Consider the following 17,827-nt stretch of genomic DNA (forward strand, 5'->3'; position numbering starts at 1 on the left):
ATAAAAATTCAAGGAGCTCATAGGTGTATTTATATTTATTTATTTATATTTTGTGAAGTATTTTGAAAATAGAATGTACGTAGTTTGTGATAAAACTATTTTAAAGCGGATTTTTGTTTGCAAATATTTAGCGTCTTTTCTGTCAAAACACGTGATGCTGCGTTGCACTAGCACCACAACTGAGCGCCTGCTGGTATTGTAGGTGTGGGTTAACCAATTCAAAAGAGAGTAACAGCGCAGTCATAATTTGTATCGGATATAATAGTACATCACAATAGGGAAATGTGTTTTGAGTTATATTGATGGAGTATCTTAGAGTACGGGCATGACTGTAGTTAAATTAGACATTTGAATCTTGTTTGAGTGATTGTTTTTGTTGTGTCTCCCAACCGAGGCTGTTCTCGGACTAATTAACTATCACTAGTTCAGCTCCAGTCCGGATTAGAGAATGAACTGGATTTTTCCCCAGTCCAAGGGTTCTGGACCTCTTCCGCCTCTTACAAGTTTACAGCAACAAAGACAGAGGCAGATTGAATCCCTGAAGACAACCCACTCCAAGTAAGTAAGGTATTGTCACTTCTCGGGTATTGTGTTGTGGAACTGGCTGTACAACTTCAGATTAAAGTATTACCTTTTGTTTGTGGGTTTTTTTTTTTTTTTTTTTTTTTATGGAGTAAGGCCATGCTGAGAAAGCCCTTTTTTTATCTGCTTCCTTAAATGACCTAAGTCAGGACTGTCCCGACGGATATCATGTCTTAAAAGGCATTTTAAATCAATATGGTTAAAGTAAGAAAAGCCAGAAATTGCTAAGAACAGTTTTTACAAAAACCTCACTTTAAACAGCTTCAAGTTATACCGTAAAGATAATTAACTGATTTAACGTCAGGGCTGAAGAATGAGAAATGTGTATACGCCATTAAAAATAGTAGAGAAAGGGGAATTTCCTATTATGAAAACTACATTAAGACTCCAAAGCAGCAAGGTCGTCCTCTCCAAAAGGATGAGATTGACTACTTTTAAGTTTTTAAAGAAGTTTAACTGCTCTCCCCACAGTTTAGCTGAAATCCAGAAGGACGTGGAATACAGAATACCATTTACAGTCAACAACACAACTGTCAGTGTTAACATGTAAGTTCCTAAGGGTATAGAAAGACATGTATGCCTTCTGTTGTGCTTCTGTTTACTAAGCTTAAGCACATAAAATATCACTTTTTTTTTATTTTTTATTATTGTTACATTTGTGGCTTTGCTACTATACTGTTTTATACATTATGTGATTACGTACACACACCATTAAAAATAGGTGTTCAGGATTACTTATTTTAACTGTTCTTTATGTCGCTTTCCCAGCCTTCTTCCACCACAGTTTCCACAGGAGAAGCCAGCAGTCAGCGTGTACCCGCATTTAAGACATCACTTAGTGGACAGCCATAATGGCACAATGGTCACCAGCCCACTCATAACCAATGTAGGTAACCTGAGGATCTGTGGCCAAACTGGTACATGATTTATTGCTGTTCTTTATCTACATACAGCGACAGATCATATAGTTGTCAGAAAGCTTTAACGCAAGAGATGCCCACCTTGTAGTTAATGCCACGTGAGCAAAGTAGGTACAAATGTGTGCCCACACTGTGCATCACATAATTTAAGAAGTGCTTTTATTATGATTTACAAGTTTGCAGCTAGGTTGAATTGGCTACTGTGTATTCGTATGACATTTTTGCTGAATCCATAGTTTTCATTTTGGTAAAAAGTATAATTTCTTATTTTTTCTCAGTTCACAATGCATTCAGATCTGGGCAAAATCATACAAAACATCATGGATGAGTTCTGGAATAATCCCCCTGTTTTGGCATCTGGGTCTTCAGGGTTTGCCTTGTGAGTATGATACGATACTGCACTCATGCTTATATATTTTAAAAGTATTACATTTTGAATGAAAAAATGAGAAGAAAAAAAGAAACGACCTGTTTTTAGTTTTATTTAATATAAACATAAGTGCATACAGTAGTGTGCAAATATATTCGTACATCTCAAGATTTGTCATTTATGTAATTTATAAACCTGCATGAAAACCTTGGTGTGAGAATTAATTTTCAGTTTGTAATTGGTGATATAAAAACAATAGACACTTGTGTGAAAATGCTATACCACTTTGTGCTTTAATTAGGTATCTTACCTCTGTTTCAAACTGATTCTCCAGTGACATGCCAAACTGAATTATAATTAAGTATGCGTTAGAGCTGCACTTCATTATATTTTATGAACCAATTGATTTCACAGTGGCGAACTGAAGTGCACCCCACTTATTCCAAAGCAATCTCCCACAATGCAGTGTAGTAAGTAATGACAAAACCAGGAAGTGTGAAAGTATGTGTTTGTTTACATTTATCGATATTGTGCAATTGTACCAATGAAAACATTTCCCCACTCATTCCCTGTTCTAGCTAGCGAGTTAGATATGGATTCAAGTGATACCAGACGGCGAATCGTTATTTAGAAGATTTTTCTTTTCTTTCTCTCGAACAAAGGTGACGGCTATTCTCAGCATGATGGTGGCGACATAAAATGTCTTCATGAAATGCTTAATTACAAGTGTGAGACTCACAACTGGTTGCTTCTTGCCTTGAGGGCGCTGCCGTGGTTGAGTCTGGTGGTAACAGGTGATCAGTGTAGCATTGTGGGACACAGTCCTCTTTAGCATATTATTTGCATACATTAGCATTAAGTGCAGTTACGTACAGTTTGCTACTCGAACGCCGTGTGAAACCAAGGTGCACCAGAAGCGCTCAGAGCAGCAGAGGAAGGCACACTAGCATCGAAAGAGCGTCAAGGCGTACTTAATTGTTTCAGACGCCGCACTCCTCGTACTTAATGGGGACATAGTACATTTTTTTGTGCTTGAATTCAGTTCTGCATGCTGCTGGAATATCAGTTTGAAACGGGTTAAACAATTTCTAAAGTCTCATACATTTTACCATTTGTGGCTATGTGTTCCTTTTCTGGTTTTAAATTAATTGCGTGTGACTTAGTCATCAATTAAATTAGACAATCACTAATTTGCCTATACTGACAATTTTCCAAGATTTTCAGTTGCAGTGGTTTGATCATATGCACAACAAATCAAAACAACCGGGGTCTTCTAATACATTTGCATATTACTGAAGATCTGCATTATTATAAATATAAATGTGTGTGAACCAATACTGTAGATAAGAATGTGATTTGTTATCTTGAAATATGTTAGTGTATGATTGCTGCCAATGATCAATGTGCAAATAGTAATAGTTGTAAAATTAAATAATTTGGTGTAACATGGGGTATACAGTATGAGGTCATGTGATCCAATAGAAGCCATGTTTACAGTACAGTATACTTAACTGGTTTCTCACCGAGTTTTTTGTGAATAATCCTTTATGTATTTTTCAGTATGTACAATAAGCCGTCAGGAATTCCTCCGTATCCTCCTCAGGGTTTTCACTTCATCCCTGCTTTCCCCCAACAAGAAGCTGCCCGGCCTGTGGCCCCAGCACCCATGCAGGTCCCAGGAACAGACTCTATGCCTGCATCTCCTCTTGGCTTCAACGTCACCAGGCCTGCTGCTCCTGCCTATGGCCTCATTACAGACTTGCCTTTGCCAGTTCCCACTGCTGACTCGCAGGTAAATCTAGAACACACCCAAGAGGTGTAATCTATTTACAGCCCTGGTAGTCGGGGACTACTAACAGTCCTGTCATTTGTTTTAACTACTGTACAACTTAAAGATCTGCAGTACTTACCATTGCACACAAAGTAGTGTTTTGTAGATAGTCCCTGATAAGTTAAGGTCCCACTGCCCAAATTGTTGGTGTCCTGTATTTTATTTTTTTGCATACACTAGATGTGTTGATATGCCTTACATTTCTTGCTTCAGTTGAATTGGAAGCAGTTTAGTTTTTTGTAGTGATGAGCGATTAATCAAAGATGGTTAATTTCCAATTATTAAATTAAACACAGAAACCGACTTTGAACGATTAATAAACTGCATAATTTCGATTGATTATACTTAATGTATTCTTTATGGTCACTCATCATAAAAGTTTACTAACACATCTCAGCCACTTTGGATTTCAGCAGTTTGCGTCACGGAAGCTGCTCTCACTGTGGAATGTGTAGTCAAGGGAACCTCGAGACTCGCCCTCCTGTAAAGCTCCCATAATGCATACAAAACAGCATCACAAAAAAAAACATACAGGGAGCGTAGCGTATCAGAACTCTTCATTATAAATACTCGTCGGAGAAGTTAGGTGTTTAAATACTGTAAGTTCATAAATATAAACTTTTTATTTTCTTTACACATTTATCAATCACCTCATTAATGACATTTCGTTCCGCAATGAGAAAAGCAACGGATGTTAAATTTATATATATATATATATATACACACACACACACACAGTGCCTTGCAAAAGTATTCAGACCCCTGACCAATTCTGTCATATTACTGAATTACAAATGTTACATTAAAATGTCGTTCTAATGTTCTGTTTGATATTTTATTTTAAAACACTTAAACTCAAACTCAATTATTGTAAGGTGACATTGGTTATATGTTGGGAAATATTTTTAAGAAAAATAAAGAACTGAAATATCTTGCTTGTATAAGTATTCAACCCACACACATTAATATTTGGTAGAGCCACCTTTCGCTGCAATAACAGCTTTAAGTCTTTTGGGGTAAGTATGTACCAGCTTTGCACACAGTGTCGGAGTGATTTTGGCCCATTCTTCTTGGCAGATTTGCTCCAGGTTGTTTAGGTTGGTTGGACGAGGCTTGTGGACTGCAATTTTCAAATAGTGCCACAGATTCTCAATGGGATTGAGATCAGGACTTTGACTGGGCCACTGTAGGACATTCACCTTTTTCTTCTTGAGCCACTCCAATGTTGCTTTGGCCTTGTGCTTGGGATCATTGTCCTGCTGAAAGGTGAATTTCCTCCCAAGCTTCAGTTTTTTAGCGGACTGAAGCAGATTCTCTTGCAGTATTTTGCTCCATCCATTCATCCTTCACAGGATGATGCTGCCACCACCATACTTCACTGTAGGGATGGTATGTCTTGAGGCATGGGCAGTGTTAGGTTTGCGCCACACATAGCGCTTTGAGTTTTGGCCAAAAAGCTCTATCTTGGTCTCATGATATCAACTAAGGTGACTGTCTTAATAATAAACAAAAATGTTTCAAATTGCTATTTCTTCTACTGCTCTTCATTTAATATTACATGAAACGTAAAACAAGAATGACAACCAGAAACAAAAGATTATAAATATAATTGTAATTATTAATTACTAACAATTATATTTATAATATTTTGTTTCAGGTTGCCATTCTTATTATGTTATAGTTAATGAGTGAATAAACTTCCAGCCGTATTATTATTATTATCATTATTGTATTGTTTATTTATTGGTTATTCTGCTTTAGTAGTGACTTCAATATAATGCATAATGTAGGTTTGAAAGTGCTGTTGAAAAAAGTTTTTTAAATTGTATTGCAGTTTTTAAATAGAAAAAAAATATTATTATTAATCAGGAACCTTTTTGTGACTTTTCCCCCTAAAAATGATGCAATTAAGAGTAATTGTAACCAGGATTATTTTCAAATATTGAATCGATAATCAAATAGACTTGTAAAACTGATAATCGCTCATTACTAGTTATGTTTCTTTTTTTGTAGAAATTCAGCTAAAATGTTTTCCTATTACAATTGCCAAATGTTTAATCAGATAATCCAACTGGGCTCAATTGATCTGGAGAGTTTCAGTTTGCTGACACCAGGTATTTCATGCCCAACAAATCAGGTTTAGAGAAATAATACAACCTCTACTATATGTGCAGTCTGTTTATTTTACGTTTTACTTTATGGTTTTAGGCAGGTCTTAATGGATGCACTTACAAGATGCCTGAAATTCCCGAAACTTTCCAAGAACTGTCAGAACTAAGGTACTGTTCATTGTCTACTCTGTAGACTCTGTAGACAGTGTACTTTGTACTAATGTCTTCATTTTCAGTATTAAATTTGAATAGCAAGGATGGAATGTTATTAGGAAACTGTTCACTCTGAAAAAACAAATGCTAACGTATGTATTTCTCTAATACAAATTAAGTAAACTTAATAAAATAAGATTTAAGGAACTGGCAAAATAAGACACACAACATTTTGTTAGTGAAAGCATGTAAACTTGGACATGCTAACGTGATTTTTTTTCTCCATATTTTCCATTTAGTACATCACAGCTAAAAGATATGAGTGATCAAGAAGATGTGCTGCTAGAACATTTTGTCTGTCTTCCACAACTGAAACAGGTCACCTCTGACAAGGATGAATTGGTCAAGAACATTGTAGAGATGGCAAGTGAGTAAATGTTATTGGACTTGTAGAATGAATTACTTACGAATTTCTTTTTTTTTTTTTTTTTTTTTTTAAATTATGCATGTCTGGTTGGATTTATTTTAGAAGAACCCATTTGTGTTTTGTTTACACAGAAAATAATTTGCAACTTGAGCCACAGTTAGAAGGAAAAAGACAAGAAGTACTATACAAAGTAAGTGTGCAGGTTAAATGTAAACCAGCCTTTTTATTTATAAATAAATGCTATACACACACATTATCAAGGCACTTCAAATTTAAATTTCTAGTTTTCCTTAATTTGATAAGGCATCGCATTTCACAACAGCTTTGTCCTGTTCCAAGTTTTCTGTTCATTTACCTTGTAGAATTTTCAATGGAAAATAAGGTAGTCCATATGGCTTTAGATTAAAGGCTATTCTGAATGGGAGTTAATTTACAGTGTATAATTTGAGAAAGAAATCTTAACTGATGGGACAGGAGGGGTGCATAGTCTTACATTTTAATTTATCTTGTAGTATGAGCAGATAACCGAGATGAAATCTGCTTTTGAGACAAAGATGCAAAGACAACATGAACTAAGTGAGGTAAGGTATGACTTCCATTTACAAGGAAAAAATGTACAGCCTGCCTATCGATGTTTGTGTTGCGCCCAATAATTAAAACTAATATGAAACACAGCAATATCTGGTCTCTGTGTATGGATGGCGCTTACAGATAACAGTCAGCAATGAAGGCGGTATTTCTACTGAGAAAAGTTACTACTAGTAGGTTTCCAGTTGGCATTTAACAGTCGCAGTCTCAGAAAAATGACACATTGCTAGTTGTGCTGTCCTGGCAGTATGTGTCACTACACTATTACCATAAATTAATTTCTTTACACTGCATTCAAAAGCATGTTGTTGTTCCTAATGTACTGAAGGGCACCCATTTAGCTGTCCTCCATACATATTTTGGAAATGATCATTGTAAAAAAAAAATGTACAGATTTACATTTTTTAAATGTATTCTTAACACCATTTTGCTCATTGGGGGGGGGAAGAAATAAAAAATCGGTCTACATGCAATTCTTAAAAAAAAAAAAAAAAAAAAACTTTTCTGCATTCCCCGTCCCTGAATCAACACGGCACAGAGCAGAAGTGTCCATAATGTTTTGCTGTAACTTGTGAACTGGTCTCTGAACAGAGTTGCAGTTTGAGTGCCCTGCAGGCCAGGCTCAAAGTAGCAGCTCATCAAGCAGAGGAGGAGTCAGAGGACATTGCAGAGGACTTCCTGGAGGGCAAAATAGAAATAGATGACTTTCTCACCAACTTCATGGAAAAAAGAACAGTATGTGGCATTTTATTTTTGTGTTTTTCTGATTTTTAAAACATCCTTGTAAAGGGAGCTTGGATAAGATTGTCAGACATTGCGGTAGCAGGCGCACCAATGTCAATGCTGTGGAAAATCTAATGGCGCCTTTCAGTATAACCTGTGGCCTAAGATGGCCGCCATTTTGTGGTCATGTGAGTTTTGATTTCCAGATGATAAAGATAAAAGACACTTTAAGATAGTGGCTTCATACTCAGTACACAGGTTCATTCTTACTACCCAGGTCTAGTTCAGTTCTGGGTGTTCTACAAGAATAAATAACCCTTTCTTGATTGGTACAGATCGCATGCTTCCAATTGGAGTCTTCATAGCTGGTACATACTTGTATTCTGTGATTATTTCAATACAGTTTTATTACAGGTGGTGTCCAGTGAACATTAAGTGTTTCAGTGCTAGTGCTGTTTCAGTGATAAAATCATTTTCACGTTTCCATTTTACTTCATGTTTACAAGCAGTGTGATTTGATCTAATCTGACATTCCCTTAGATTATGCTGCCAAGGATGCTTTGTTTTTTGTTAAGTGGGATATATATATATATATATATATTTGGTTGCCTTATGGCAAATTTGATTCAAGTTAAGAGTTGATATATTAACTAAGCTGTTTATACTTCTCCTATGTGTGTTTGCTTTAAAGCTTTGCCACTGTAGACGATCCAAAGAAGAAAAGCTTCAGCAGTCAATAAATACCCATGGCTAGTTTCATGCACCATTATAACTTCCCAGTTTGTCCAGGTAATTGGCTTTGTAGTACTTATTATGATTAATGCTTTTACACTGGAAACATTAATGTATCTGTGTTCATATAAGATTAAGACAGGGTGAATGCTTAGCAGTATTGGCTGTTCTGCAGAGAGAATAGAGAGATGTATCGCTGTGTTTTATGCAGTAAATTATAGAAGGAAAGAAACGTATTTAACACTAATTCCACAGAGAGGTTTTAGATGAACCATCATCACATCCCAGAGATGGAATTACAGTTTTATCACTTCCTGTAAATTTTTTAAAAAATATTTTTTAAAATGTAATATTCTCTACCTCCTAGCTTTTTTATCATTTGTATTTAAAAAACAAAAAACAAAAAAAAAACAACAAAAAACAGTTGCTTAGTAAAGTATTATTTTTCGTTATTCCGTCGGCCAAAACTCCTGTGACATCCCTTGTGGCTAGGTCATGGCTCTTAAAATACATAAAATCCAATATTTGCAGGAGAGAATTACACTATGTAACACAATTTTTGTTCCTGGGTGGCAAGTGTTATTTCCTAATTGCTTATGCCTCAAAAGTATAGAAAATGGGTATTATTCCCCACAAACTTTGCGTTTGTGACCAGGACAGTGATATTTCAAAATATCACTATTTCCAATGGGAAAAATATGTGTCTTTTCGTTCACATAAAGTCAGAAAAAAACAACATATGAATCAAAATTAACATGTATTTGTACTAAAGTAATACAAAAATGACTGCAAGAGATTTAGAAGTGAGTAGCTTTTTGAGATTTACGATTATACTGTATTTACAGTATAATTGTAAATCTCGAAAAACTACTCACTTCTAAACCTTTTGTAGTCATTTTTGTATTACTTTAGTACAAATACATGTTAATTTTGATTCATATGTTGTTTTTTAGGAAATAACACTTACTACCCAGGAACAAAAAAAATAAATACAATTGTTACACGGTGTTATCTTTCATAGTTAATAATGACCGTGTTTCCTTTTTCATAGGTTCTGATGTTTTGGCCTGCCAGTACAGCCTTCAGCAGTATGAAAAGAATATAGTGTCTTCAATGACAGCCTGAACTGAAGATTCACTGTGTGTGTTTTTTAATTTTATCACATCTAGAAAAACCCTTTATTTATTCTACTGATTCCACCATTGAACATTTTGGGGACAAACTCAAAATTACTTGAATTGGACCTATTTAAATGCTGCCCACATACTCGAGGTAAATACTGTATTTAAATTATGTTAATAATAGTCTTTATTGTAATCAAAGCATAATGTATTATATATTATATAATTTGTCAGGTAATAAATATTTGAAACTTGCACAATGGATCGATTTTTTCATCTGTTATTTATCAGGTCATGAAGTACAGATGATGTGCTCTGTGCAATGGCACCGGAGCCTTTCTAAGGCCCTGTCCACACTGCATAACTGATCTCGAACCGTACTCAAAAACATTTCAATTAATCGAGCTCAAAGCGTCCACACTAAAGTGCTGTTTCATGTTTAGCTTAATGCATCCAAGCACAATTAAAATAGTTTGGTTACAGTTCCTAGCAGCACAATGGACTGTCTGACTTAATATCATATTATCCCACCATGCACTGTACTTTGTTTACAACCCATAAAATATGGAGCCTGTGCCCAAAGAAGACATAGCGCTTCTTAGGATGAATGTTTTGGCTTTGTTTCCTTTAACAAGGTACATTTTAGAATGTGCATTTAGTTTTTTAACTCTGAAGTTCTCAGTGACCGATTTTATTGCGTATCAAACTTGATTTCAGCATCTGATTACGTCGCTCCATGAGCCACCATTTTACAATAAGCCTCAGAAATTACGGTATACAGTACAGCAGATAATGGTTCTCAACTCCTTCAGGCGCCTGTTCTGAGTACTGTATTTGTAATGTCCACGTGCCAAAACATACCAGAAAGCATTTTTGGGATATTGGAGGATACACAAAAAATGTAGTTTGCTTTTACAGTGTCCACGCTTCTGACAAACCGCACTAATTGATGCAATCTGATTTAGAACTGGACTCAAGACTAACCCCTGAGGTGGTCTCAAATCCGGTTCTCGAGTACAGTATTTAATGCTGCGTAGTGTAGACGTTAACCTATTTAGCATTTTTAAGCCAGTTTATTGAATATGGTTTAAAGGCATAGTGTGGACAGTGCCTGAAAGTGTGTGAGTGGGTGGGTGCGAGGTTGTTTTTTCTAACAAAGGCGGCACACTGCAAACTTTACCAGATCTTGTGCTTACAATACTGTCGTTGTAAACATCATTGAGGACGTGAATGTTTCCCCAGATCAGAAAAAACACCATTGAAATGTTCTGAGAAAACCTAAAGTGTTAACCTTGAAGTGTTGCTTTGCTCTTGAAACAATTTAATCTTTATGTACAATTTAACTTTAGCAGTAGATTGTACATTTTCAGATCTTTCTAAAAGAACATGGAGCGTGTGTCACTGACAACACAAAAGTTACGTAAAACATTTATAAGATCTATAAAATCAGTCAAATGTTTCTGATTATGGAGAAAGGTGGTTTAACACGTTTCTGTTATAAGGCGGCATTTTCTTTTCCCAGTTAAAATGGCTTATTTCAAGGTCTAAAAATAAGTATTTCAAGATATTTCACGATTGAACATACTATGTATTAAAGCAAAAAAAAAAAATGGCTTTGTCACATAAAAAAAATTGTTAATTTATAGAACGTTCCTAAAAAATTTTAAATGCTTACCTGAAAAAACTGTAAATGCTAAATTTGTGATATATTCTTGTTTTTTTTATGTCCACCTTTTTAAAGACATTCTATTTTCACCATCAATTAATTATTAAACAAAAGCGTAAATAAATGAAAAAATAACAACGGGCATGTGAAAAGTCTCCTTTTTGTACCGACTAAAAAAAGACTACCGATGAAAAGACTAGTTCCTCCAGTCTTTGATGCAGCTGGTGTCTTTTCTGTTGAAGCAAATGAAACCAGCTGCCAAGTTAATAAATTCAGTGTAACTGGTAGTGCGTCAGTAAGGCAGATGTTTGTTGTATTATTTTAAGTGATAAAATATGTGTAAGCAATGGGTAAATTTCACAGCTCCTGTTCTGGATGCACCACTGATCACACTGTCAACTTTAATTAAACCTATCATTTCTTGTCAAGATTTTAATTTCACGTTGATTTGAGTGATTTTTTTTTTTTTCTTCCTTTCCTTCCTGTCACAAATCTATGGATTCACCTAACCCACTTCCTACAAATTCTAAACAGTCCTTTGAAACAAAGTGTGGCTCTGTTACTTGTCCTTTTTTATATAAGAATGGGGAGAGAAACCCAAACACAGCAGTTTTAAATCAAAGTGACAGCAGAAAAAATGGACATGCAAGAATGTTATGTTACACTATTCTAAAACATTGCATTTTGTATTGACGCTTCTTGGATTAGTAAATTTGTAGACTACCTGTTAATTACTGCTTCTTGATTGTTTTGGGGGTTTTTTTGGGTGGGGGGGTAGCACTCCACTTCAGACCATCAGCTCATTAACTAACCATGCACCTTTCTGGGATTTGAAGATACTAATATGATGATGATACTAATTCCTACCCTTACGATAGGAAAGCTAAAATGTACGCTGTACTAACTGTATGTATGTGTTTATTATTTTGTCTACCCATTAAACATCTTAGAATGATGAAAACAGAAATGCACCTCAAACTGATAAAATTACAAAGCCCCAAATGTGCCTGTCTCTCAACTGCAGGCTATTACTGTAATAATAATAATATATTGTGATTGTCATAAAGCATATATCAATGTTCATTTGTTTTGGTGGTTTAGCATCAACATAGCACCTGTAATCGTACAGCATAATAAATGTTTGCAATGACAACAAACATTTTAGCAGCACCGTAGCATGTACTGTATATCCTGCTGTGAACCGCTACAGACATGAGTGTGTCCAAAATAATGGCAAGTTGCTGCTTCTGATTAAAAGGTGGGGAGTAGCTACTTTTTGCTTTACTAGTCAGCAATAACAACAATGTAAACCCAAAGCTATGGATTTTGCTAACTGTCCTGCCAACACTGGGAATGGTGTTTTAACCACATGGATCTTCAGCAGGAAACTAAAATAAACAAAAACTTTTCATAAAACCGTACGTGCAGTCAATGTAATTAAAAACTACAGTGAGTATAAAAGCCAAATAATAAAACAAAAATGGTTTCCATTTGCACATTTAGCTTCTGCTGTACTGTACTGATGGCTTATGATTATTCTCACAAACCTTCATGAGTTAGTTAATTTGTGGTGGAAGTTGTCAGAATCAACAACTTATAGTGCTTGATTATCTTTCGGTTACAGCATGTGTTGACATATTACTGACCTCAGTATATAGATTTATATTGGACCCTGACACCAGTGATAACGAGATGTATACCTGTGTATGAAATTAACACGTTGGATTACAGAGCATATTTGTATTTTGTAGAAAAACAATTGCACATTTTAAATGCAATTTGGACTAAAACTTACTATGGGTAGTGGAAGAGGGTATTAAGACCAACTTATTAAAGCCAAATATCCCAGATAGACAGGATTGTCTTAATCCCAACCCTTTATTTCCTCATTGCCCTTATTGGTACCCTTTCTCTTTAATATCTTTGTGTGGGGAAATGTGAAGAAATTTAACATGTAAATTAAGTGTATATATTAGACAACAAATGTATATTAAATGTAGATAGGCATAAAATTGGCTTTTATCTTTTGTAAAACATTTACAAGTAGGTAGAACATTCACTTTTGCAGCTTCATTTTGTATATTTTAACCTGAGAGGTGAGTTAATCCATAAAGGTCGTTTCTAATTGCATACTGAGGATCACACATATATGCAAGAATTGTTTAGCACATTATTTCTCAGTTACGAACAGAAAATATCTTATTTTACCCCTGAAGAATAGTAGACAATTGTCACTGAATATGTCCGGATACACGTTGCAAGAAAAACTGGTTTCATTCATGCAAGCATAAATATTAAATTAATTGAATACAAAATTCTTCACAATTGAGAAAGATTAAAGCATGTTTTTAGCAGAAAAAAAAATACATGTTTAACAAAACCTGTATGGGATTGCCTGTGATTGAAGAGTAAGTTCCTAATTGCACATAAAAAAAGGATCTGACTGGAAGCACATTCTTATCCTTTAGCTAAAAAGAAATTTGCAATGTTTTTTGAAGGATTTTTTTTTTCTCTCATTTAAATAGAGCCAGTATAAATCATTATTGTGCAGATAGAAGTAAAACACTGATGTAAAAATAACTTATAGAAGAGTTATTAGGATACTTGATTGTGGAAAAAAAAAAGCAACACTGTGTTCACCAGAAGTGCCATAGGTGTTCAGAAACACAGTGTAATCTATGTAAGTGTGATTCTCTCCTTTTGTTGTGGTAGACAGTTCATACCTTTAAAAGACTGTTTCACTACTGTAATCACATTTATCTCCATGAGTAAACAAATGTTTTGGCTAGTGCTTTCTTAATGGTACAGGAAAAAGTGAAGCAGCGTTACACCAGTTACACAGATATACTGCAATACAAAAATTGTTATTATTTATACGATTTGTCAAACTTAATATAACCGATTCCGAGATACTGACTTTATCTCTGATCTCTGGCTGTTCAATGTTAATGTTATACATGCATGTGCTGTAAGCATTGTGTCACATCTGCTGCGTTCACAGATTTTCACATACTCTTTTTCTATTTACTCTGCACACACTCTTAACTCAGGGGAGACGTTAGGAGGACAGAGATGATATAAACTAGTGGTTTATGTTAGAGCACTGGGCGAGCTTGTATGTATGTCCATATAACTCCTATTTAATCAAGAAAAACACTCAAGACTCATTCATGTGAAGTTTTACGAATCAGAGCAATGCTCCTTCGCTTTATTAAAATGCTTTTAATGTTGGAAAGGCAGTTTGCGCACACCACCAAAATCCATAAACATGCAATAACAATTAGCGTTTCTAAGTTAGTTGCAAATTCAGCATTAACACTTCAATTGGCATGATACATCTCCGTGCATCAGTGCAGCCACCGGGCCAGCTATACACACGCCAATGACCTAATACACTTATATGTATTTGTGCAACCACCGGCACAGCTATACACGCGGTCTAAAAAAGCACCCACTACTATATTTCAGTTCATTCAATATAACTCTCTCTCAAAAACTAAAACATAGTTTCAATACCTTATAGCAATGCAACCAATACATGTGAGATATAATATTGTAGATAATATGCTTACCTCCTCTTATAAGAAAAAGTAATGTGAACAAAGGAATCAGAATTGTCTTGTGGAGATCTGCAAATGATGGACCACGTCACTCTGCCAAGCTGAGTCTTGATTGTGGTTCCTCATTGTAAAAGACATGAGGTTTTATAGGTTTTGGTCTCCATTGGAATACATGGAGAGACTTAATCAAGTCCAATTATTAATTTGTTTAGACACTTCTTATCTTTTTTTTTTTTTGCACGCAACAACCTAAAATTTTAGGGCCATATGCCAATAACTTTCCAAGATATGACACCTGTTCCAAACATCTGACCATGATCTCATCCTCTCATTTCTCGACCCCTCCTCTATCTGAAAAGTTAGGCAAAACATAGTTCACTATTCCTTTATTTTATATGTGTATACAAAAAGAATAATGTTACGTTGAGTATATGAGTGTTGTTTAAAATATATACAACACTATTAGCTATGATTATATTGAGTATATGTATTAATGTCTAAGTATATATTCCCTCATGCCATTCTATTCTTCAAATTAGTTTTCCTTCTCTCTTTACAGACGTGTGCTTAACAGATATTATAGGGAACTTCCATCTTATGTTTTTCTAATATAGAGTTTCTCTTCATGGATAATCTATTTGTTTTTTATTTAAGTGTAAGATTGTAATGTCTCTGTCCTATGAGTTTCTTAACAGCATGAACTCAGCTGAACTATGGCCGACCTCCTATTTTTTCAGCGGCACACAAGCCAGCTAAAACCGGTTTGCTAGTGGTATACCACTCTTCCTAATTTCCAGCGATAATTAATGTCTTTTAGCAATGCTCTCCCTTCTTCTAGGGTGAGAAGATAATTTCCCTTGTTAAATTTTAACCTTGACGCTATAATCTTTTTGATAAAAGAATTCTCGCTCTGCGTGCCAACTATGCCTCCCTTTACCAGTCATGGCTTTCTCTAAAAAACAGGCTCACAGAAAATTCAGGAAGAAAGTTCACATAAAGTTTACCTTTTTCAAAACCTATCCTCTACTTTTAAGATTACTTTTTATTATTTGTTTAAGCTTCTTATTTTATATTTCAAACAACATCTCTTTATGTTGCATCATCTTTCAACTCAGTCAAACTAAACAGTTTACTCCCTATAGAACACGATTATTAACTATTTTAAATGTAAACTTATCTTGATGAGAAACAATTTCATGTATATTATTGTAACAGGCAGTGTTAAGCAAATGGTCTTACACACACACATTGTTTTTAGTAAAAAGCAAGCATATTAAACCTTATTTCAACATTTAACAACATTTTTTTAAGCTAAAAAGGGTGCTGTAGAAACTTAGCATTCAATTCTGGGAATCAAGCCCATCTTGATAAGAAACTGCCCAAAACTAGCCACTAGTATCAAACTGTATCCGGTTTCTACTGCATGATTTTATATAAAGAAAATACATAAGTTTCACAATTACTGACTAAAACAGCATTAAGCGTTACTTTTGATACACACTTACATAATTTTCCAAACTAAAGATTATACAAACGCTACTTTTTCCAAACTAAAGATTATACAAACACTACAGAGGATTATAACACATATTATTGAATAAATACATTTCATTTTAAATCATCCAATCCATGTCCAGGGTTTCAGCTCGCTCCCAGCAGGACTCCACTTCAGTCTCAGGTCCAGCTCGGGTTGGTTCAGCGAACATGACAATAGGCCCTTGAATCCATCGTCTCGCATCACAGGTGTGAGTCTCCATGGCCTTGATTTTGTACATACAAGACACTTGTACATGCTTAGCAGGGACACCTTCCTCACATTCTAATTTTCTCAGATGTGCCCATTTTACTAAGTGACCCTTTCACAACTCATGCATTCAATCCTCTTAATATCTTTTGGGGTTTACATTTAAATGAGAGAAAGAAACTCCTACAGAATCATTGCATTCAAACAAGATTCTACAGTGTTTAGCCAAATGACTGCATGCCGGACAAAGTCTGGGCCCAGTCGCTGATGACTTGCTTTGGCACATATTACATGCACAATTAACAAGAGGATTATGTTTTAATTTATGTGTCAGGGTTACTTCTGCACCACGTACAATAGTTCTGGATCTGTACACATTGTTACTATACATTTCTTTCTGCTCACACAAGGTCACTTTGCGAGGTATGCCTTCCATTCAGAATACAGTAGGGGGCCAAAACACACTGTTTTTCATATCAGCAGGCACCCAACTTGTAGTTTGTTTATCATCATCAGTGGGCAAACTCAATACAACTGAATCTGAATCAGTTAATGAACCATGAGCCTTAGCTACTGAGATTCTCCATACAAGGAATTCAATGTTTTACTGATCAGCCTAGCTGATTCAGAGTTACTTGCGACAATTGAATCCTTGTTACGAGGTAGGCCAGAGTTACATGAAAAATAAAACTACAAGCATTAAAATTAGAAGTATAAAACATGCAAGTAGCCTAGATGTTTAGGGAGAAGTCTGATTTCCCTACAGAAAATCCTAGTCTTATTTATATAATTTTTTTTTAATGGAAACGTGTTTGGTATGGTGACCATTTAATTCGATATAATAATGATAATAGTGGTTCTTCTTTCCTGTAAAGCATTCAGTACAACTGAGTTTGCAGGCAAAGTTCTCTTCTTTTTCTTTCTTAATTCAACTTAATTTACTGAAATGAAAGTGTACTTATGGTTGTAGTCAGTTTACTGTCTGGTCATGATCTACTGTACTGCTTTGGAAGTTTGCAAGAATAAAATTCAATGAAATTATATATTATATATATTATATATATATCTTTGAAATTCTATTCTATACTGTTATTGTTGACAATAATACAACTTAATTTCTTTACAAAGATCTAAAAGAATAAAAGATCAGTTCTAGAGCCAGATGATCATTTATCGTCATAATATCGAGATATCGTCATTTTCTGTTCAGCTTGCATCGTGAAAAATCTTGTATCGCTGTGTGGCAATTTGACCGGTGATTGTGAACAGGTGTAGAGGTGATGCGGTGCAAAAGGAATC

The 17,827-nt window shown here is 35.0% G+C and overlaps 1 protein-coding gene across 1 annotated transcript; it reads left to right on the top strand.

Moving 5' to 3' along the window:
* The first annotated feature begins 166 nt into the window (after positions 1–166).
* On the top strand, positions 167–10,107 carry LOC121298369 (vacuolar protein sorting-associated protein 37A-like). Its single transcript, XM_041225481.1, has 12 exons — positions 167–558; positions 1,054–1,128; positions 1,351–1,468; positions 1,781–1,881; positions 3,433–3,664; positions 5,912–5,982; positions 6,267–6,394; positions 6,526–6,584; positions 6,907–6,975; positions 7,574–7,717; positions 8,397–8,494; positions 9,489–10,107. The coding sequence occupies exons 1-11, from the start codon at positions 449–451 to the stop codon at positions 8,457–8,459; spliced, it is 1,170 nt and encodes a 389-aa protein (XP_041081415.1). The 5' UTR covers positions 167–448; the 3' UTR covers positions 8,460–8,494; positions 9,489–10,107.
* The last annotated feature ends 7,720 nt before the right edge of the window (positions 10,108–17,827 follow it).

The sequence above is a fragment of the Polyodon spathula genome, chromosome 2 (assembly GCF_017654505.1).
Source record: "Polyodon spathula isolate WHYD16114869_AA chromosome 2, ASM1765450v1, whole genome shotgun sequence".
Lineage (NCBI taxonomy): Eukaryota > Metazoa > Chordata > Actinopteri > Acipenseriformes > Polyodontidae > Polyodon > Polyodon spathula.

Bases quoted from the DNA above. Each gene is read 5' to 3' on its own strand.
- LOC121298369 (XM_041225481.1), top strand. From the start codon at position 449: ATGAACTGGATTTTTCCCCAGTCCAAGGGTTCTGGACCTCTTCCGCCT. The intron at 559-1,053 runs GTAAGTAAGGTA...CTCTCCCCACAG, and splicing joins CTGAAGACAACCCACTCCAA to TTTAGCTGAAATCCAGAAGG. The intron at 6,395-6,525 runs GTGAGTAAATGT...TTGTTTACACAG, and splicing joins GAACATTGTAGAGATGGCAA to AAAATAATTTGCAACTTGAG.